The sequence below is a fragment of the Bos mutus genome, chromosome 12 (genome assembly GCF_027580195.1).
Source record: "Bos mutus isolate GX-2022 chromosome 12, NWIPB_WYAK_1.1, whole genome shotgun sequence".
NCBI classification, from domain to species: Eukaryota; Metazoa; Chordata; class Mammalia; order Artiodactyla; family Bovidae; genus Bos; species Bos mutus.
This window is the reverse complement of record NC_091628.1, coordinates 2,338,909-2,363,628: the sequence shown is the minus strand read 5'-3', so window position 1 is coordinate 2,363,628 and position 24,720 is coordinate 2,338,909. Positions and strand designations below refer to the sequence as shown.

Sequence of the window (24,720 nt, the reverse complement as noted above, 5' to 3'; positions counted from 1 at the left end):
TGCAAGGTACCCATAGGTTGAAGGTTTTGAAAAATAAATAGCTTGAGCAACAATTTTCTGTAGTGGGATAAAGATCAGTGATGAATGACAAATCTAATAATAAAAGACTTTCTTACCCTTAGTGCTTAATTATCTAGCAAACACATGACATCAGGAACAAAACCCAAATGAAACACAAGGAAGAGATTAAACATTTTAAAAAATGCAAATTAAAAAAACAAAAAAGGCAAAATAACTTAAAAAATTTAAACACAGCAGAATAGAAATATATATAAACAAAAATATGAAAACATACAAGAAAAATTAAAGTTTCAAAATTTTGATGCTGTGAAGACATGATACAACCTTTGTTACCCTGTAAGTTTTCAATACCCAAATTCACTCCAGGTAGATAGTATTTTACCTGTGATTTAAAAGCTTGTAACTCTGCTTGAAGCTCATTAATCTCTGCCTCTTTTTTCTGCAGTTGAGCCTGAGTTTCTTGGTGGTCGGTAAACTCTTTTTCAAACTGGAAAAAAAAAAAAAAAAAGAAACATACAAGACACAGAGAAAGATGAAAATAAAAAGCACTATTCTTCATAAAGAAATTTGACTCTAATGCTCTGTTAGTGGCACATAACTTTTCTGAAAGGAGTGGTGGTAGCTTTCTGCTAAGTCGCCCACAGCTTTTCTCTAGGTCTCTCAGGGTCCCACCAAAATCATTCATTTGCAAAGGAGCAGACAAAGCCAGAAATGAAATCTGTGACCTTCTCCTCTCTTCAGAACAAACTGGGCTTACAGTTTTACAGAACGCTGGCATTTTTCTTAAGGGTCCCCAAGTATCATTGCAACTTTGTGTAAAATAATAGAGAGCAAGGCACTGTACTGAATTCCCTGACCCTTACCTGTGAAAACGTATACTTGAAACTTCCCAACTTTATCAACATGATTTAAAAGAATTCCATTTCAATATTTTTTTATTAATAAATAACTCCACTTTGCAAATGCATCAATTATTTCCTATTTTTGTAAAATAACATCAGAAACTTAAGAACCCAATATAGGTTCTAACCTTCATAAAAGTTTAAGAGGATAAACTCCATCTTCTTCATCATTAATCTTTAGAAAATTAATGATAAATTAATCTTTCAAAGACCTTAGTGCCACACTTTGAAGGAAGAAGGCAAATGATAAAATTTGGTAAATCCAATGAGTCTTCTAATTGATATAGGCACTTGTCACAAGTCACCATCCTGCACTGAAAACAGTTTCACCTGGCCATCATCTTCACTAAAATCCCACTACTAGCAGAGATGAACATGAGTTCTGTCTCATGATCAAGAACACGTACTTGACTCCCTTTTAAAAAGGAAGAAAGTAATCACTAAAAAATACAAATAGTTCACAAATGTAGCCTTGAGACTTTAAAATACAGTCAAATGAGGGTTAGGCTTTGGATTAGGAATAGGGTCTCCATACACTGGTGGCTTCCAAGTTCCCATCACCAGCTCCAGATTCACAACTGCATTCCAGACTGCAAACCAGTCTATAAATATATTTCCAACCTAAGGAAGGTTTTTCAAGAGTAAGGAAGCATTCCAGTATTTTCAAAACCAATACTGTCTTTCTCTCTACAAACTTTGTTTTTTTAATACTGCTGTTCCATCCAAAAGATAGCTCACATATCATGACTCCTTTGTCTTAAATCTTTAGTGGCTTCATTATAAAAACCACACTTATTAACCTAATACCTAAGAACCACCTGATATCTGGTCCCATTCCACCTCTTTCCTTTATTCAACAAATATCCAACAGCGTGACTATTACGTGTTTCTCAGAGTGGCAGGGACTAGGGGTACAGAGTTTAAAAGAATATGATCATTGTGTTTAGTAAGCATAGTGTCTGGTGGCAAAATCAAAACAAACTAACCATCCAAAATCTATGAAAATTATTCACAATAGAGAAAGGACAGGAGGCATGTGTGTCATTCCTGGAGCAATGATGCTTGATCTAAGGTTTGAAGAACTTAAGTCATTAGCTGAGAAGCGTAGCTTGCATTTCAGATAGTGACTAGTACAGTGCATACATGAATGACAAGCCATCCCTTGTAAGGGCCACAAAATGAAGTCTGAGAACAAACTGCAGAGGATGAAGCTAGAGATACACCAGAGCGAAACTATGGAAAGGAAGTTTACAATAAACCAAAAAGCTTTTTTCTTTTCCCTAATAACTACAGACAATTTTTAGAGTATTTATCACAGGAAAGCAATGTAATCAGATCTGCACTTTGGAAAACCCAACGAGCAGCAGCACGGACAATGGACTGAAGATAGACTAGAGTCACAGAAACGAGGCGCTGCAGCTATCCAAGCAAGGATGCAAGCCCTGCTGGAGCACATCAGAGAACAGGACAAGAAAACAGGGAAAGAAAGGGGGGGGAATATATACATAACAGAATCGAAAATTAGCATCTGACTGAACAGAGGAAATGAGCGAAGGGACTATAACTAAGATAACTACGTTGTTCTGTTGCTTTGCAAGCTGGCAAAAAAACGATTATAATTTGAGGGAATGACATTTTTAGAGACAAGAATAAAGAATTTGGTTTTGAAGATGTTAAGCTTGATATAAGAAATTCAAAATAAATGTACTTATGCCTCCTCCTCAGATAGTCACTTTGCTGCCTCCCACTATCCAGCAGGGCTCACATTAGCCATCACTTCCTAGGGCAAGTGTTCCCTGGCCACCTGAGATCCTTCCTACAGGCTTACACACCACACAGGGTTTTCCTAAAACATCAATTATCATCCTGTATTATAAAACTATCAAAATGTAGTATCATACACCTCAGTAATGCTCACCAACCTGGAAGCTCACTAATAATGAGATTTTTCTGCTTTATTCATCACCTTTCCAAAAGCTTTATATTTATAAATTAAACTCATTTGTTGAGTGAAATCATCAGCCAATTCCTGTCAAACTTTCCTTTATATGTTGAATAACCATGTCAATATCATAAAGGTCCTCAATCTCCCAGTCTCAAAAATCTCTATGAGGTCATTTTCGCTATTCTCCTCTTTATGACTGCTCAGTCGATGTTTACTGCTGCTTAGCAAGAAATAGAAAACTAAATTCTTATGAGAGTAAGAATGAAGCCGCCTTTCTCATAATATCAATATGTACACTGTCCTGTCTTAGGTCTTAGAATAAGATGCAGAAGGAAAAAGAATTATTTATCAGAACAAAAATAAAACTATCAAAACAACCAGAATCATAGTTACTATACTCAAAGAAAGCTTACTAAATTAACTTTATCATACTGAGAGTATCTGTATTACTTACAAGAGAGAGAAATTTCTACATCCTCCCCTATAAAAGGATCAGACAAAATATAAACTTTGCTTTAGCATTTTTATAATATCCATAGTCAAATCACAGTAGCCTTGAGGATAAAATGAATCTCCATTAAAGATGCACTTTACAAAAACTGAAATGATAGGCTTCCTCTCCGAAAGGAGTCAGTAGAGCAATATTACGCTTACAAAATTACATGCAAAAATGTCAAGAAACGCAGTTAAGGTTCAGGCTCTACTTAATTTCATTCCCTCAGGTAAGTGAATTAGTGCATCTATACAAGAAGGTTGATAACTCAATACTCTCTATGTACTTTCTGACATTTCTAGTCTTCATTTTTCAAATTTATGCATTAAAATAAAGAATGTGTCTAGCAACCATGATAGCTTCCTGCCTAAAGCAAAGTATTTACATGTGTCCTTATAAAGCTATCAGAAAAAATTCTTGCTGACACATACAAAATGGTATGGCAATAGAAATCTTTTATGGAATGAACAATATTTTCTGAGTATACCTAAGACACATAACTGCTGACTAAAAGAAGACAACTAACCTTGAACAAGGTCTTTCTTCTATTTACATTAAAAGCTTACAATTTTAAAACAGTGTTTTGAGAAAGTTATCATATTCAAATACTGTAAACCAAAAAAAAAAATGATTATAAAAGCCAATTTAAACTATCTGAGATTCATTCAAACCAAATAACTTGAAAGCGTGCTACTCCCTTCCTACAGTGAGTGGAAGTATTATTTACTGAGCTTGGAACACAGAGTCAGTGGGTGAGAGGTCACCATACAACACAAACATCTATCAACTAGAACATTTATGACACGTAATTTAAAGTATCTATTACTTTGTTTCCCCCATTAACTAAGTCACTTTGCAAAAACAGCGATCTTAATATCCTCAGCTGTAATCTGAGCCTGCAGCCAAAGGCCTGGGAGATAATATTCTCTAAGTATTTGGCGAAACTTAGGATGTCTTAGGGCACTTACAAAGTTCTCCATGTGAAAGTGAAAGTCAGTCAGTCATGTACAACTCTTTGCAATCCCGTGGACTATACAGTCCATGGAATTCTTTTTTTTTTTTTTCCATGGAATTCTCTAGACCAGAATACTGGAGTGGGTAGCCTTTTGCTTCTCCAGGAAATCTTCCCAACCCAGGGATGGAACTCAGGTCTCACACAATAGGCAGATTCTTTACCGGCTAAGCCACAAGGGGAAGCCCAAGAATACTGGAGTGGGTAGCTTATCCCTTCTCCAGTGGATCTTCCTGACCCAGGAATTGAACTGGCCTCTCCTGCATTGCAGGTGGATTCTTTACCAACTGAACTGTTAGGGAAGCCCTAACATGTTCTAAAGTGTCTTCCTGCAATGAGGGAGACCTGGGTTCGATCCCTGGCTCGGGAAGATCCCCTGGAGAAGGAAATGGCAACCCACTCCAGTATTCTTGCCTGGAGAATCCCATGGACAGAGGAGCCCGGTGGGCTACAGTCCACGGGGTCACAAAGAGTCGGACACAACTGAGTGACTTCACTCACTCTTTCACTCAAGATGTTCTATCTTAAAAGTCTATTAAAAATGTACAATTCTCTCAAGGTTCATTTAGGGCTTGACACATCAAAAATGTAGACTCACTAGCATGGTGCCTAACTCAGTCTAAATGTTCCTTGAGTACAATGTTCATTGAAGCAGTGGTAGCAGTTACTGCCATGATTCCTCCAATGAAAGGAACCAGCCCCAAGAATTCAAAATCAGAATAAACTACTTAAAATGTGAAGAATCCAACAACAAAAGATAATAAAATTTAAAAATAAAATTTTAAGATCAAAGAACAAGTGTAATAGGTACCCACTAAGTAGAGACAAAAGCATAATACACTAACTTAAAGAAAAGGGGGGATGCCTGGATGGTCAACAACACTCCTGGGACAGAAACACATGAAACTGCTAACATCCAATACTTATGACTTATGAAAAAGACAACTTTAAATGGTTCTGCTTAGTCTTATGAAGCAACTTTAATCGAAACCAAAACCAAGTTAAACTTTCTCTTAAAATTTTTAGATATAATTTCAATCTTAAGGACCTAAATTATCTGAGGCCTTGAGAAATACTCCAACCTTAAAATTCTGATTCTATATACTGTCAATCATTTATTTATTCACTCATTCAAAAAATATGTTTAGTTTTCAGTCCAGGAATTGTTTTAGGTGCCATGATAATGAATAAAGCTAACAAAAATCCTTCATAAATTTTATTACAGAGGGAGAAACAGACAAGACATTTGCATATACTCACACAGATACATAAATGATGTAGCACATCAAATGGTGATAAATACAACAGTAGAAAAACAAGGACAGAAGCATAGGGAAGGTCAGAGTTGGGAGTAAGGAGTTTAAATGTTTAAATAGGAAGTCCTCAGAGGATGGCATTTGTGCAAACACCCAAAGGAAGTAAAGAAGGAAACTGGAAGAACACAGAGTCCCCGAGGCAGAAATACAGCTGCAGGAGCCCCTGTAGTCTTGCAAAGTTAGTCAAACTACTTACTTTCTTGTTAAGTTCTGATGCTTTCTCTTCAAACCCTTCTAGTTTTGCTTCATCTATGCAAATATCTAAAATTGCAATGACAAAATTTTTCTTAAATTCACTGTTACTTTAAAAGTTTACAGAGAAAAAAAATTACAGAGAAAAATTAGAAATAATGTCAGTAATAAACAAAATGGAGAAATATATAATGTTGGAATGGAGAATGATTTTCTAAGCATGATACCAAGGTCATAAAACATAAGAGGAAAGATAAACCCAACTACAATTTTAACCTTGTGTTAAGCAAAAGGAAGAGAGAGTTCAACTGTATATAGAACACCCAAAGGTTGCTATCCTCAGTTCATATTTTGAAGGAAAAGGAGAAGATGATAACCAATACAAATGGGGAAAATGTAAAATAGCAATAAGCATAAAATTAGGAATAAAAATCTAAAAATTGATAAGTCATAAGAACAGATAACTGAATTTTCCTAATAATATGAAAACATAAAAATATTTAATTAGAAATAAACAAAGATTAAATAATCCCTAATGCCAAGTACTGGAGATAGCATGGGGAACCCAACTCTCCTAAAAGCAGCTGGAAGTATAATTAAGGAACTTTGCTAATAAGAAACTACGCAATATGTACAAAAACTTAAATACTTTCTTTCACCCAGTAATCCTATTTTTAGGACTCTGCTTTTAAGTAAGAATATTCATTAAAATACTGTTAGCAAAAAACTGTAAATAACTTAAATATCCACTAATAATAGATTAAAAGGCTCTGATAGGAATCCACCTGACGGGATACTTCACAGGAGAAGTAATTCATACGGATGTCTCATGATTTACTATATCCCTTCTTTCTTTTTTAATGAAAGTAATAATGAACATTGTTTAATAAAACATACTACAAAACAACTTATGAGAAACAAGAATCAACCAAATCACTACATCCAAAACTAGTCCCGCTTCCTAAGTGGGACCACTCACAGCTCTTTCTATATTAGATTACTTTGGTGGTTAGCTTCTTAACTCTAAATACAGTATGTACACAATTATTTCTTGATTTAACTATGTAGGGCATTATGGATAACTTCCTAAGAAAACACTTTCCTGTATAATCCCAATTCTCTATAATTTTTTGTTCATTTGGCTGGCTCTGTAGCACTAAATTAATACTTAATCCTCTGATTCTTGTTACACAGAGAGCATCTCTTGAATCCCCCTTAGTATGTTATCTGTGCCCTATACTTTCCAACATCTGTCTCCCATCTGAACATGTTAACACAGTGACACTCATTGTGTCTATAAGTTTATTTGAAACTTTTATAATCAATAAACAATAAATTTCTTTAACTATGTAACTAATTTCACTTATATAGCCAATAAGTATTCAAAGATTTTATTTCCTTCTCAAGAATTCAATGTCAAAACCTCTCACCTACTCAAGAAAAATATTCCTAATGTCCAGGTAGAAAAACTTTCTCTTCAGACACTATTCAAAATCATTCCATATTTTAGTTTGCTACCTATTTAGAGAATATTTCCCTTTATTTCTATGTCCCTCCCACCCCCAGGAACTTCTAATGTCTTCTCTCTTAGGGAGAGAAACAAGTATTTGCTTTTTCAGTATCATTAGTATTATCTACTACTTTCTCATTCTATACATCCCACACTTCTTCCTGAACTCAAATATTTTATGAGGAAAAAATCAACTTCATGCAAATAATACTCTTTGAATATTAAATCAAGATTTGACATATGGTAACTTCTTAAACATTAGTTACCATGTGGAATCACATATCATTTCAAAGACTGTTTTGCACTCTGTTACTTTTAAATCATTTAGACACATCAAGCCCTGGTCATATGGGAAAGAGTGGTTTACAGAGTCATACAGATCCTTCAGATGGTGATACATCTCATGATACAATGTCAAAATAATCATATAGGGTAATATCACCACTAATCTCATCAGAAAAAAAATTTAGCACTGCAAAGCTGACAAGATGACAGTAGCAAATCCAAGTTTTCCAAACGCAAATTTTTATATAAATGCTTGGATTTTATATAGTCTATCATCTTCATTTGATTTTTAGGAAAGTGTGTGCCAAACACTCACATCTAAGTAGCCACAATTTGTATAACAATCATTTTTTCAAAGATTAAAAGAAAAAAAAAAAGCAGGCATCTCAGCTGGCAACTCAGACAATTATACAAGTACTTCCTTGTGGTCTCCGGTTTGCAGCACAAGTGACTCACAAATACAATATATTGAATTTTGAATATATTCACACAGAATATATTCACACAGTATACACAAAAGTAAATGTCTAATAAAATTATTATTTTTTAATTCTTTATCAAGGACATTCTTAAGTAAAAAATAGCAGTTTCGTTTCATTTCTTTTGTTTTACCAAAGAACCCCAGGGCTACTGGGGTTTGGTGCCACTGCCTTGCTTCACAACAACGTGCCAGCAGTTTTCTCAACATTACTCTGCAAATATCAAGACAGTGAAAAAGGCAAATAAGGTTTCAGTACTATTGTGAAAATAGATTTGACTAGTAGGACCTTCTGAAAGGGTATCCAGGACCCTCCAGAGTCCACATTGCAAGAAACAACGCTCTAGCGCTAACCCATGGGTAAGGGACAGAAGGTATTTCCATTTTAATAACAGAGACACACTCACCAACAAACTGACTTAAATCTAAATCTAGTCTTTTTCGATATGTGAAGTCTGGATCCATCCCATCTCTATGCAGTACAATCTGAGATACACACTCATCAATTAATTTGAAGTACTGTTGCCTAGAACCAAGGAAAAGAATAAAGGTACACTCAATTTATCAGTGTAACTTTACATCAAAACAAAGCTATTTCATTCAGTAGCTTGATTTCCAGTTCAATAATATACTACTGCACAGTTTTAACAGTTGATATAACAGACTTAACATGGGAGTGAGAGTAAATACAAATGTCACTTTCCTTCTAATTATTTTAACACATTAATGTTTTCATAATCTTTTAGTTACAAATACAGTGTGTTAAAGATCATCTTCTTATGAAAGTCAGAACCTTGACTTAATTAGTAGGCAGTGAAAAAGAGAATATTCAAATGAAGTGATACTGATACATGCTTAAACACAGTCCTCTGCAGAGATCATCAGCCTATCACTATACTGTACTAAAAGGGTTACCATTAACTCATTTTATTTTACAAATCAGAAGACATATTTTCTAAAAAATTATCTGGAAGTTTCTTAAAACCATACAGTTCACTGTGTTTCTACATTTTTGGAATACTGTGTATTATAAATAGTATCAAAAGAATATTTTTTACTTAAAAGAAAGCTAGAAAAATTCAGTTTAACAATTTTTCTCCAATGTTTAAATTTAATTAAAATCCTCAAGCAGGCTTCATTTGTAGCTACAATTAAGTTCAGTCCACCTGTATGAGTAACAAGTTAAAGAACATCCTTTGAAACAACTCAAGCCAACAAATGCAAAAAAAGTCTCCAGAAGATTCTACAAACAAAACCAAACTACAGTTATGGGCAGGGGCAGGGGGCACAGGCCTCCATCCCAACCACCCAGGAAGACTTACTTCTTCTCAATGACATTTTGCACAGTTTTTCCTCTCCACCTCCTTCTCACTATGTGATGGCACCTCAGCAACTTCAGCTTTCCATCCATATAACCTATGATCTGCTGCTCTGGACCTACTTACTTACACCCAATAAACCATTTATTACACTGAATAAAATAAACTACAGTTCAACATTAGCAAATAAGAAAATGTTCATTAACTGTCATAGAGTAACAGTATTCAAGAGAGTATCCTTAAGTACAGATCAAGGCAAGAAGGCCTAATCATTGCTTTCCTCAATTTTCTCAACTTCTTTCAAAGAAATAATCTCCTAGCTAATATCTTAGCTATAACAACCACATTTACACTTGAGGTATTAATATATAAATTGCACACATTTCTATCACATTTAAAAATTGAGATGACACATTCTGTCCCTTTTTTACTCTTATTTAATGTCATCTTGATGCTATTTTAATAAAACATTTCTTATATTAACACAAGTTATTTTGTGTCATTTTTTTAAAACCATAATTTCATTAAATGCTTTCTCAGTTCCACCATTCTAAATTATGAGCTCATTTATAATGCAGATGAAAACTGATACAGAAACTCTTTCAGCAAGGCAGTACAAGTAAAGAACAATATACTTATGGATTCCATAAACGTAAATCTAGAAAATAATCTCGATGTGAGATATTAGTAAGGTAGTGAATATGTCAGAGGAATATGTAAACAACCTAATTAAGGAATAAATATAAAATGTCATTTTTGTTGGAGAATATTTTGAAGTCACCTTCACTTTCTCTGCAGTTTTTTTACCAAAATCAGAAATTATCTCCATGCACATTCAATTCACACGCTATTTTGCACACAATAAGCCATCAATAATTTGCTACAGAATTGAATTTGATCTTCTATTCACCTTCCAATTATCTTGCTGCATTTGATTTTTCGTGGGGCCTTTGCTGTTTACTTTCCAACTGAGTTCCATTTCAGTAAAATTTCCTTTTGTCCCAAAAGCAAAATTGAGCAAAGATTTAAATTCATAGATTGGATTCTTTTAAGTGAGAATATTTTGCAGTCTACAATGAAAAATAACTTATTAAAAGCTTTAAAAATTTTATTAATTATCAATATTAATTCTAAATGTTCAAGTGAAAATGTCCAGAAAACTGAAGACCTATGAAAGGTAAAATCCAGGTCCATTTGAGATAGCAAAACCAAAAAAATGAAGAGGTAAACCCAAAAGAACAAGGTACATAGGACTGCACAACAAAAAGTAAAATTTACTGTATGTGAACTAAAAGGTAAATAACAAAAAAAAATTTTAAAGAATATATAGCAAAAGTATTATGTAAATGACCATAATTCTGACTCTATCCTGTAATAAGTATATTCCCACTATAAGAATAAACAACCTAGGGGGTAAGATGAGGAGGGAGATGGGAGGGAAATTCAAAAGGCAGGGGGTATATGTACACCTATGGCTGATTCTTGTTGAGGTTTAATGGAAAACAACAAAATTCTGTAAAGCCCATGGGGAGGGAGGAGGGAGGAGGGTTCAGGATGGGAACACATGTATAATTTTTTTAATTAAAATTGAATAAAAAAAATAATAATAAAAAAATAAAATAAAATAAATAATTTTTAAAAGAAGAATAAACAACAACAAATAGTAATAAATAAGTGAGAATTTTGGTCCATGGGAAAGAACCAATGGGATCTTTACTAAACAGTCACAAGAAGAACTCTGCCTTCATAGCAACCACATCTGGAATGAATACCAAGGGCCTTGGGCTGAAAGAGCCAAGGAAGAAGGGAACACAGATGATTATCCAACTTCAAAGGTGATACTGAAAAACTGAGGAAAGGAGGGGAACTTCTATGGCTCACTAATATAACTTTGATAATGGTACTATGACAGAGAACAGTGAGGGCAGCCCTTAGCATGGAGCTGTTGCTGGGCAACAGTACTCTGCCCGTTACTTGGCAACAGGTCCCACTCAGTCATTGGTTGGTGCTACAGTGGGCCCCGCCCACAGGCGACCACCTGTCAGGAAGCCACGGTGGGTGGAGTGGTCAACCAAGAGTGGGGCGCGGCCATGACGGGGAGTCAGGGAGAGCAGACCCTGGCCTCCGCCAGGGCCCTCCCACCCGTTCCCTGGCCTGGGACCAGAGGGTGAGCTGGGCACCCAGGGAGGAGGCCGGAGGTGCGTCACGGAGGCTCCGGAGACCTCCCCACGGCCACCCACGAGCCGGGGCCTTGAGGCCCTGGGGAACCGCTCTGCAACCTCTGTCTCTGTGAGCGGAGAGCGGCGGCCGTCCGGCTGGGCCGCAGACTATGGGCCCTGCCTCCTGCCCCCTTTTGGGGGCCTGAGGAATGGAGGGCCAGCTGGATCCTGGGCACCGGGCTCCTCAGCGATGACGTCTGGATTGAGTCTGGGAACCTGACCCTGAGGGAGCTGCCAACCGAGGTGGGCCTCCTCTTGGCCAGGACCTGGGCTTTGGAGGGTGAGAGCTGTGCCCTAGGACTTGGTGCTTGTTTTCAGGACAGAGAAGAACATTTGTTTGGTAGAGATTTACAGGAACATCGTCACCTGAATGTGACCTGACTTCAAGAACAAGGATTTCACACCAGGAAGTCTGTACCAACTAACCACGTCCCTACCCACCTTTCCTATAAAAGGGCTTTGTTGAAAGCTTTGGGGGAATTTGGGATTTTTAAAGCATGAACTACCCATCTTCTTGGCTGGCTCTGCAGTAAACTTTTCTCTGTTCCAAACTCCATGTCTTAGTGTTATTTGGCCTCACTGTGAGTCAGACACACAGACTTGTATTTTCAGTAACACTACAATGTAATATTTCTCTAGACAGTTGATTCTACTAAAGTGATAGGCTTGCCTGAGCATTCCCCACAAGAGTTGTGCTTTTTAATCTGTTCTGAGGTTTAAAAACCACATGTCCCCTAGAGCACAGATATAAGGGACTAGGATCCTAAGTAAGAAATAACCTCCTTCGCAGCACTATGCGTGTGTGCTAAGTCGCTTCAGGGATAGTCCAACTCTTTGCGACCCTGTGGACTGTAGTCTGCCAGGCTCCCATGCATGGAATTCTCCAGCCAAGAATATTGAGGTGGGTTGCCAAGCCCTCCTCCAAGGGATCTTCCCGACCCAGGGATCAAACCCACATCTTGTGAGGCTCCTGCATTGCTGGCAGATTCTTTACCACTAAGCCACCAGAGAAGCCCTTTTCCACACTATAGACACATTCAAACCTTCAAAAGCAATGAACAGTCTTAAATTCTTGGAAAATACAGAGATCAAGAAAAGGATGGGGTTACTTTAGAATGAGTAAAACTTTCAAGTTTACTTTTAAATTTTCAGAAGAGTACAATGAAATGGCAACCCACTCCAGTACTCTTGCCTAGAGAATCCCATGGACAGAGGAGCCTGGTGGGCTGCTGTCCATGGGGTCGCACAGAGTCAGACACGACTGAAGCGACTTAGCATGCATGCATGCATTGGAGAAGGAAATGGCAACCCACTCCAGTATTCTTGCCTGCAGAATCCCAGGGACAGGGGAACCTAGTGGGCTGCCATCTATGGGGTCACACAGAGTCGGACACGACTGAAGCGACTTAGCAGCAGCAGCAGCATGATTCTCAAAAATCTTATTTAATCAAGTATTAGTATTTTTTATCTAGCATTTATAGAGTGGTTCAATAAACTGTCTTATTTTAATAAAGTATGAGAAACAAGCAAATGAAGCCTCAAACAGGTTCCTGACTCATATTTTAAAAGACCTTGGGATTTACCGATTCTACAAAGGAATGAGGTAGGGCAGGTGGTCATACTCATCTCAACCTAAAGTTTTACCTTGTTTAGATTTCTGTTCACTTGTTAGGTACATCAAAAACCTAAATTACTCCCTCTGACATCACCCAGAGGACACAGCCTGAATGAAACTAACAACTCCTACTTGAAATCAGAGTAAGACAAGACATACTATCCACTGTATTTGAGAAAAAAATTTCAGCAAAGTTAAAGGTGGCCAAAATGGCTTCATACTCAAAAGATCTTAGCTTCCTTCATAAAACAGTAATAAAAAAGGAAAGAGGGTATAGAGAATATTTATTGAGCATACACCATATCTGGCTAGGAGTCTCACTCATATTACCATTTCAATCTTCTTAACAATAGAGCAGCTTCAGTGCTGCTATCCATATATAACTACAGATGGTGGTGCTCAGTCACTCAGTCGTGTCTGACTCTGTGACCCCATGGACATGCATGTAGCCAGCTAAGCTCCTCTGACCATGGAGTTTTCCAAGCAAGATACTGGAGTGGGTTGCCATTTCCTATGCCAGGATCAAACCATGGATCAAACCTACATCTCTTGAGTCTCCTGCATTGACAGGTGGATTCTTTACCACTGATCCAACTGGGAAACCCATACAACTACAGGCAGATATGGATAACAGTTAATTTCTTTAAACAATTTGTTGAGCTTAAGATGTCTAAGGTATAATCAAATGACTTCAAAAGTTATTGGTCTAGCTTTCTGATACATTAGCAACATTAAACTTAACTGTACTATTAAGGAACTTTCTAGCTACTTGAAAGTGAAGTCGCTCAGTCGTGTCCGACTCTTTGTGACCCCATGGACTGTAGCCTATGAGGCTTCTCCATCCATGGGATTCTCCAGGCAAGAATACTGGAGTGGGTTACCATTTCCTTTTCCAGGGGATCTTCCCGACCCAGGGATCGAACCCAGGTCTCCCACATTGGAGGCAGAAGCTTTAACCTCTGAGCCACCAGGGAAGCCCTACTTAAACACTAATAAAAGTGATGTTTTAATATCTTTTTTATAACTTATGAAAAGAAACTTATCAACACCATTCCTACTGCCTAAGGACTAACCAGAAAATATTATCCATCATGCAATAAATTAGTAATAAGTAAATTTGTTGCCAGTTCTTATTTTTATTCAGATGAAAAGTTGTAACCAAGAATCTGCTAGAGCTTAAAAAGTAATAGTAGTATCATTTTATACCATCATCTATCTAAATATATGCCCATAGGAAACACTGCATACTATGAATTAATACTATGAAAGAAAGAAATCTTAAAAATATGTGCATGCTCAAATCAAACAGCTGGTGAATTTCACAATATAATTTTATTAGTGAAAGAAAATATTAGAATATAGCTTCCTCTTACCTTATAAAATAATCATTTCGAATCAGCAAAAGATGCTGCAGAATTGAAATGAAATATCCCTCTGCTCTGGTTTCCTTAACTGTGTTCCACACCATGTTGTAAAGATCATTCACTTCAGTAAATTGATTAAGGAATATGTGGATTTATTTATTCTCTACACCAAATAACTACAGTAATGTGACACGGAATCTGCTGTGTAAGGCCTCAAAAGATTACTGTCTTACTCTAAAATAGGTATCGTATAGACTAAGCATATAATAAAATACAGAGGGAAACTGTGCAAATGATAACTTCACCTGATACTTTCTGGCTTCTCCTCCACAGTCGACTCTAACCAATCTTACTCTCTTGAGCCAAGACGCTCTGGCAGAAAGTGGCGGAGAGCTGGTCACAAAGGCTGCACTGGGTTCTGGGGCAGCCATGACCGAGAGAGCTGGTGCCAGGCATTACCTACCGTGGCGCTCCCCCGTGGAGGACAGATATGTGGCTCATTTCTGGACAAACACAGACATCTGCAGATGCACACAGCCAGCAAAGGCCCCTAAGAAAATACACGCAAGGTACAGGGCAGAAATAACCAGCAGGCTAAGGGGCCTCCTCCTAAGGCGGGAAAGCAATGGGCAAGGGGGCTCCAAACAGAAAGAACAGACTGTGCAGGTACACATTAAGAGGCCTACAGCATCCAGATTTCAGGTGCCACATTCAGTTATATAAGCATGTTTTCATAAAAACACATAGAAACTAATAAAAAGGTTTACACAAACATCCCTCTGATTCAATAAAGTTTTGATTTTATAGCGTTTACCTAGAAATGGCTTCTGAAGTTTAATATTTTAGGGCTAGGGGCTGACTGTTTAAGATTTAGCAGTAATTATTAGTAATTAATACATATTTGATTGGACATCACACAAAAGGATATTCAAATTCAGCTCTAATATCTTCGAGGCGATGGGAGAACTCCATCAAATCTTCTTCCTTATGCTCATCAAAGACTTTAAGTTGGATATCCAAGCCATCATTCTTAATATGTTTTAAATTCTACAGATATTAAATAGAAATTATAAGGAACTGTTGGTTTTAATAATACACAAAATTAATGAAAAATATAAACAATAAATGAACCACTCAACTTGATTTATAGCATTCAAAGACTTAAAGTGTTAACTAATACTCAAAACTTATCGTCTGTATTTCAAAAACAGATTTTATACTCAAGCCTTTTTTCCCATAGATAAATTATTCTTGAAAGTAATTTATCTAAATTTCCCCCTACTCAAGTACTTCTCTAATTTAAATATTAATAAGGAGACTGCAGGGCACTTACTGGCAATATCTCTTTCAATCCACAACGCATAAATTCATTTCTGATGTGAAGCCTGAAGTCCAAGTCATCAGGAGATGTAACGAGGGCATTGATGAGCTGCATACACGCTACCTGTAATAAATTACACAGCAAGACTTAGACTTGGATCAGACATTGAAAAAGGAGTACTAGAACTGAGACATCAAGGCTGTGTTCCAAGTATTTTCAAATATCTTCCTTCACAGGTGAGTCTATTAAAACGATAATTTGAATGTAAAATACTTTAGTCAATTATAAATTATGCAAGAAATATATTTTCAGAGGAGTTTTTAATTCACTCCAACCAAAAGTTAAGTTCTTGTCCAAAAATATCATTCCATGCACACAAGACATAAACTGAACACACATTAGTTGAAAAACTATAAATATCCTTAGATAACACTTACCTAAACTAGGATAATAAAATAACTTCCTATTCATCAAGAGAAACTCAAAGACTTTAAGTCAATAAGAATTAACTAAGGCATAAATTTAGTTAATGTGGTTGCTATAACCAAAAACTGTATTATGAACATTGTAAGGCTAATTACTGGTTTGATCCCTGGGTTGGGAAGATCCCCTGGAGAAGGAAATGGCAACCCACTCCAGTATCCTTGCCTGGAAAATCATATGGACAGAGGAGCCTGGTGGGCTGTAGTCCATGGGGTCGCAAAGAGTAGAGCACGACTGAGTGACTAACACTTACTTACTTCCTTAACTGACCAGGCACTGGTCCCTGCACTTTGACAAAAATTCAGACCTACTGTATGTTATGTTTATTAAGAAGACATAAAGAAATAACATGGCCAACTGAGCTAAAATATTAAAAACTCATTTTTTTCTCAACTTTTACCCTGGAACTCCAACTTTCAACTTGGATATCGTTTTTTGTTTTTGTTTTTTTAAATCACTGGTTGAATTGTATCTTTCATTATCAAAAATCTATATAATGAAAACAAAGGAGGTAGTTTCTAGGGAAGCAAAGAATTCTTCGTTGTTGTTGATGGTTATTTTTCTAAGTCTGCATTCTACCAAAAGCCAACAAGAAAGACTAGCCTACTGATCAATATGTTTAACCTCATGCTGTTCTCTAAATTGTCCTTTCTCCATCCCTTAAGGCAAGGTTTATATGAATTTAAAATGCCATTTTGGGATTAAAACACCAACAGGGGTCTGAGTTCCAGCTGGTTGAAATATATTGTAATTGTTCTGTTTGATATCTAAACACTAAAATCTAGCCAGCATGCCTCTACTGTCAAAACCTGAAAGAGAGGGAAAAGAAAAACATATTTAGAAAAAAAAGAAAAGAAAAACTTAAAACAGAGTCTATCTTTCAGTACATGTTCACTCAGCTGTAAACAGTTCATGTCAAAAAGTCAAGTTTAAAAAGCTTTCTTTGCACTTCCTTGCCAGTCATTACCTAGTAACCACAAATTTTTTTCAGCATTATAAAAGATCTCAAACAGCGTACGAATCATGTTTCTCTACGTACAGAGAAATTAAATTAGCATTAGTCACCAGGTTTCCAGAAAAGATGCAAATTATAGACAACCCAAAGAAAGCAGCAAAAATAAACCTAAAAATTAGCAGCAAATATCACCTAAATGGAAAGTCAATATGTATAGAACAATATTAGCACAAAATTGAGGAGAAAGAAAGGGAAAGGATCATCCAAATTGCTTCCAGGAAACACTTCAAAGGCAATTTCCCGTAAAAGGAAAAATAGGAAATTGACAAACTGAAATAATGAATTTAATTCTTTAAGATCCCTTCCCAATTCTAATGGTAATTTACCATTATCATGACCTATACCCACTCTTTGATTAATTTATATCCTGTAAATATATGTCTACATACAGTAAAATGTATTGATTTATTTTCTTACAGATGAAAAACTCTATAATCAAGGTAAAGACCAAAGAGTTTCTTCTAGGTTTTTAATACATACATTGAGGTATTTGGACCTGTTTTACCACATGATTTCACACTGATACAGCATACCAGCATATAAATAAATTTCTATAGACAGCAGAAAAGGCTCAGGAACTCAAAAGGCACATGTTGGCTACCCTAGTGAAGATAAGTAGGTACAATAACATAAATTCACTCTAACAGATTTATGAGAATATACCATGTGAGCATATGGAGACAGTAACAAAAACAAGGACAGCTGAGGAACAGAACTGACTCTCAAGGATTAATCGGAAGACAAGCAGCCAGATGAAGAGGAAGACCAAGGTGTTCAAATATAAGAGTTAACATATTCAAAGCCCTGGGGCGTTCTGTTGAATCACAAGGAATTCAGATTTTCTGAGCAGTCTGTAAAGGTAGGAAGTGGGAGTGCAGGGGAAGGACTCATTAAAGATGAGGCCAGACAGATGAAGCACAGCCTCCTAGGCCAAATCAGAGAGTGCTGGTTCAGCTGGAAATAGGGAGAATCATAAAGGATTTCATGCAGAGGAGAGGAAATAACAGAGGTAACAGAGTAAGTGAAGAAGTGATCTTAGAATTCCCCTAACGGTCCAATGGTTGAGATACAGAGCTTCCAAGACAAGGGCCACAGGTTCAATCCCTGGTCATGGAACTAAGATCCCACATGCCACATAGCATGGCAGGGAAATAAAGCTATCATAGTGGTAACCTCAGTGAGCAATGAGGAGGTCTTGAACAACCTTTCTAAAACATGTGATGGCTGGGTGAACATGTGGTTGAGACCAAAGAAAAGAATTCGCAAGTTCTCCCACCTTTCTTTCTCAACAAGATAGGAGGTAGGAGTATTAAGACACATGAAATGCAAGGAGAGAAAGAAATTTCACAGGACTCTAGAATAAATTCTGCTTTTAAAAATGAAATGTACATTAAGAATCACACATTCATTTAAAAAATTAGTTATTGAATGCTAGGATATTAACAGAAACTCCAGGAAATAATGAAATTGTGATATTCATCATAAGGAATTAATCATCATGTTCTGATCGATGTTCCAATTACATAGCATATATGATCTCCATTAATTTGCATTAACTATGCCATACTAACAGTTTCAAAGGCAGACAAAAGCTACCTCACCCCAGAACTGATAACTGAAGAGGGTAAGAAAACAGGAGTTTCTGCCCTCCTCCTAGGAGCATCCTAAGTTAAATAAAGGCTCTATCTTTGGGCATCAGACCCTCTCTGTTCATTAGGTTATGCATTTCATTCCTTCCAAGCCTGTTAGTGATGTCTACTAAGGACTTGCTGGTACTGGGGACACAACTATGAAAAGACAAGACAGAAATCACTACTAAAGAAAGGGAGGAGGCGAGACTGACTCCATGACTTCTGACCAGGCAATTGAAAAGCTGACAGTCATTTATTAAGATGGAAAATAAATAAGGATAAACAGAGGAAACAGGTTTGGGAAGAAAGATCAGGAGTTCAGTTTTAGAGATGTTAAGTTGGAAATATCTATTATTGATCCTTATCCAAAGAAGTAGAAAAGGAAATTGGATATAGGAGACCCTAGATCAAGAAAGAGATTACCATAGCAATTGCATGTAAAAAACAAATCTCAGATGATCATCAAGAGAAGAGAAGAGAGAGAGAGAGAAGAGGTCCAAGAACTGGCTGTGACATTTCAGTTTCATCAATTTCAACTTTAGGTTTTGATTTGCAGGTTGGGGAAATGAGTTAAAGAAAAGTAGAAAGCTATAATGTGGTACAAAACAAACAAGGAGAAGTCTGAAAAGTATGGGAGGAAAGTGTGTCAACAGAGAGAGTGATCAACTGTGTCAAATAAGATCATTACCACTGCATTTGGCAAACTGGTGACAACGAGCAGTTTCTACAAAGGGACAGAACTGCTCTTCCACATGGAAAACTCTGTCTCTTATGTCCCATCAACAACCAGTACATGAAAGCATACGATTAAACTGACCCTCAAATACTCTCCTCCTTATTGCAAACACGTGTTTAGAAACACTTTATTAACACTTTATAACACTTTAGAAACACTGCTTATTGACCTTTGGTTCAAACAAGGTTTCTAACTAAGACATCTTTTAGGTGTTAGATCATGGACTCCATTTTAATGATTTAGAAAGTAAATGCTATAAACTTAATTGTTACTCTTGCCCCAATTATGAAAAAGGAAACTTACATGAGAAAAGCTACTTTTAACACAACTTCTAGCTATAAAGACATGTCTGCACACATGCGCACAGGCCTGCCAGCTAGAATTCAGGATAGCTCAGGATTTCCTCAAGAGTAGCAACAAACTGAAAATGCACTGCAAAAACTGAGACCAGCAAAACCCACACAGCCAAGGATGAGGAAAATAAGTAGCCAAAACCGTAATCACAAATAGTGGGGAAAGTATCAGCAAGGACATAAACTAGAAAGGGGGACAAATAAACTGTAAGCAAAACTCGCAAGGATATTTAATAAGAGGGACAGAGATTGTCAAAGGCAATCTTAGAACAAGGTAAATGATCAAAGGAAACTCACTGGAAGTAGAAAGAAGTTAAACAGCAAGACAAAGACACACACAGGAATTAACATCACTTAATCAGCAAAGTAATTTTCCACCCTTGAAAATGAAGTGAGGAGGTTTCTTCATATGTAAATACATATTACCTAAATTTCCTCTACCACATAATTTAATGTAATGCTATCTATCACTATGTGCAAAACAAAAGGAAAAAAACATTAACATTTTATGTATCTTTAACTTTCGGTTCCCAACCCTTTTTCGACTAACAAATTTGAGCACAAAATTCCAGGCGCACTAAGAGAGAGCTGTGATGCTTAAGACCAACCACGGGATTGTTCGGGTTATGCCGAGGCCAACAACACAGATGCTTTCTCCAAGATTATGCCAAAGGAACTGAAAAGGTATCCAACAAACAGCGAAAGAAAGTGTTCTTTAGAAAGCTCACAATTGGGCAACAGGTTCATCCTGAATATGAGGAGATGTTTCCATATGTAAAATGATGGCGATACTACACTGAACACATATCAGCTTCACAAGCTGAATGCAGACTGCAAACCAGCACCAGTAAAGTACTTAAGTAACAATTCTATCAGAATCTGTGAATACCTGCTATCTGTGCCTGGAAGAAACAGGTTATACAGCTATTCATCTTCTTAGCTCCACAGCAGAAATCATCTGTCTCTCTTTGCACAATCAAATTCCACATTTATCAAGCTAAAATGAGTAAATGATGCTTATAGACAAATATCTTGCCTCCAGTGCAACAAAAGAAATACCCAGGAATTTTAAAATCTCAAGCATTAATCGAGAAGATAAACAACCTGACTACTACATTACGAAGACAAACTCAAAAAAGGTTGGATTATGTCAGCAAATGTAAAGTCCTATACTTTACTTATATTTCTAATAAAATTGCTATAAATGATAGACAAAGTAAGAGGACAAGTCAGAGCTTGTGGTAACTGCATATATCTCATACAAATTCAGGCAAATAAATTACAGGATCAAGAGGCTCTAATTTACATGAATATGGACAGTTGAATTCAAGACAGAACAAGGATTTTTAAGGATTTATTCTGACACTCCCCCTGAGATATCCATGAATTCTTTCTGTGTTCTTCCATTTTGTTGAGATTCTAGTATCGCAATATTCATATGAAATATTAGCAAGCTCTGAATTCCTGAGTATCAGTTTCTTAAGAACTTAAGGAGTGTATTTCATTCATCTTTATTGTTCTAATATCTAGCAAAACCCAGCACAGCAATCACTGAATAATTAATTGACTGGTTAATTATGAAACTTTGCAGTTACCTTGAGTCATGAGTTACCTTCATCTTTCTGGTGGTCTCTTATAGCATAAGTGAAAAAACTGCATTACATAGATTCAGAAAATTGGCAGTATACTCTAGGATAAAAATGTTACCCACTACTTTACTATACTGAGGTGTGTACTCCAAATGACAATGAGTTTACATTAGAATATTATTTTACTCTTGCTTCTTTAATGTTTATTAGCTTAATGGCATATTATTTACTTGTTCATTGAATATATTAACCTTTTGATTCATACAGATACAGTAACCATACTGTTGCAAGCCTCAGTAAAAGTAGTAATCAAAAACAGAGAGGAATTAAAATAATTTGATCTCTGCATCCTTTTGGAAGGCCCCAACAGTGGTCTTAAAAAATAAAATGTCCACGACAGCAAAAGAGACACTGATGTATAGAACAGGCTTATGGACTCTGTAAAAAAAAAATAAATAAATAAAATAAAATATGAAAAAATAAAAAATAAAAAAATAAAAAAATAAAATAAAATAAAATAAAATGTCCAACTATACCCTGTAGTCTTCATTTGGGCCTTCAATAAATGTGAGAATGACTTACTTGATGTTAAAAGTAACTTTACTTATCATTTACTTTTTTGAGGGGGTAGGAGATACTTGAAACAAAAAGAAACAGTCAATCAAGTTATAGGAAGTTATATGACGATTCCTTATAGGAAGACCTTTGTTTGGTTGTGGGCAAAATTAAACTCGGGTACATTTTGAGCCTAAGGGCCTTAAGAGTCTTAACCATGAGGGAAATAAACAAAAGCTAATAAATTTGGCTAAATTCAAACCGGCATTGTAACATTTTCTTCAATGTCATATCTGTCAATTATTGCCCAATGCTGGAAGAAATATCATTAACCTCAGATATGCAGATGACACCACCCTTATGGCAGAAAGTGAAGAGGAACTAAAAAGCCTCTTGCTAAAAGTGAAAGAGGAGAGTGAAAAAGTTGGCTTAAAGTTAAACATTCAGAAAACTAAGATCATGACATCTGGTCCCATCACTTCATGGGAAATAGATGGGGAAACAGTGTCAGACTTTGTTTTTCTGGGCTCCAAAATCACTGCAGATGGTGATTGCAGCCATGAAATTAAAAGACGCTTACTCCTTGGAAGGAAAGTTATGACCAACCTAGACAGCATATTGAAAAGTAGAGACATTACTTTGCCAACAAAGGTCCGTCTAGTCAAGGCTATGGTTTTTCCAGTGGTCAGGTATGGATTTGAGAGTTGGACTGTAAAGAAAGCTAAGCACTGAAGAATTGATGCTTTTGAACTGTGGTGTTGGAGAAGACTCTTGAGAGTCCCTTGGACTGCAAGGAGATCCAACCAGTCCATTCTAAAGGAGATCAGTCCTGGGTGTTCACTGGAAGGACTGATGCTAAAGCTGAAACTCCAGTACTTTGGCCACCTCATGCGAAGAGTCGACTCATTTGAAAACCCTGATGCTGGGAGGGATTGAGGGCAGGAGGAGAAGGGGACGACAGAGGATGAGATGGCTGGATGGCATCACCGACTTGATCGACATGAATTTGAGTAAACTCCGGGAGTTGGTGATGGACAGGGAGGCCTGGCTTGCTGTGATTCATGGGGTCGCAAAGAGTTAGACACGACTGAACTGAACATATTTCAAAGCACAGTGATAGCTGAATTGAAGGTCACTTTTCCTGCTCTGGTTCTAACACTTTAGTGAACGGAAACCAGTTATCCAACAGGTAAGCATCTTTCTAGGGGCTGGCTGTGCTGTGCAGTCTGTGGGGTCTTAGTCTCCTGACCGCGGGCTGAACCTGCACTCCCTGCACTGGAAGCGTGGCATCTTCACCAACGGGCCACTAGGGAAGCCCCTCAATTTTTTACATTAAAAAAAAGGAAAAACTTCCTTTTTTTTTTTTTAGTATAATGGAAAAATTTGATCCAATCAAATTTGCAAAGACCTATTCTGTAATTGAACTCAATGAAATCCATAGAGACTGATAAACCTTTTATTTTCCTTTTTTTTTTTTAAGTTAAGAAACCTCTGTCACAGACCTATTCTGTAATTGAAGTCAACAAAATCCACAGAGACTGAAGAAGCTCCCCCCCGCTTTTTTTTTAAGTTAAGAAACCTCTGTCTTTATAGCAGCCGTGAACATGTACTTTTAATCTTTGACTGCAGTGAGTATAAACAACCAACAGCCCCGGCTGCAGCCCTGGGACACCCATCACAACAGGTGTGACAGAGCTGCATTTCCCATGGGCTCCACCAGCCAACCCAGATGAACAGTCTTGGTTCCACAAGGCAAGCTGCAGCAAGAGTATTATTTTCAAATTATCTAATTTAATGTTATGTATATTTTACCACAATTAAAAAAAGAGAAAGAAGTAGAATATTGGCTATGTGCTTCAATAATGGGTGAAGAGAAATTATAAGATTTGGGTTATTAGTAAAAACTATGTAGTCCAGACTTCCCTGGTGGCCTAATGGTTAAGAATCAGCCTTGCAATGCAGGGGATGCGGGTTCAATTCCTGGCCAGGGAACTAGGATGCCATGTGCCATGAGTACGGAGCCTGTACACTCCAGAGCCCGAGCGCCAGACTACAGAGTTCCTGCCCTGTGTCAAAGGACCCCGCAACAGAGCGCAGATCCATGCACCGCAACCAACACCCAAAACAGCCAAATGAACAAAAAAACAGTAAAAAATAAGAGTGGTCCACAGAAATACAGCAAAGATCCAGCTAACTGTAAGTATCTAAGAATACTAAGTCAAATTTTGAGAAACCTGGAGGCAATTACGGATTTAAGTTTATTTAAAGTATGTATGCACGTGTGCGTGTGTTAGTTGCTCAGTTGTATCTGACTCTTTGAACCCGCCAGGCTCCTCTGTCCATGGGATTCTCCAGGCAAGAAGAGT

The 24,720-nt window shown here is 36.9% G+C and overlaps 1 protein-coding gene across 1 annotated transcript in view; it reads right to left on the bottom strand.

The window, feature by feature from the left end:
* The window catches only part of DIAPH3 (diaphanous related formin 3), a 561,965-nt gene that overhangs the window by 350,789 nt on the left and 186,456 nt on the right, over positions 1–24,720 (bottom strand). The window contains 6 exon segments of the mRNA XM_070380219.1: positions 404–508; positions 5,886–5,950; positions 8,562–8,680; positions 14,681–14,797; positions 15,600–15,718; positions 16,005–16,115. Coding sequence (XP_070236320.1) covers positions 404–508; positions 5,886–5,950; positions 8,562–8,680; positions 14,681–14,797; positions 15,600–15,718; positions 16,005–16,115 — 636 coding nt within the window.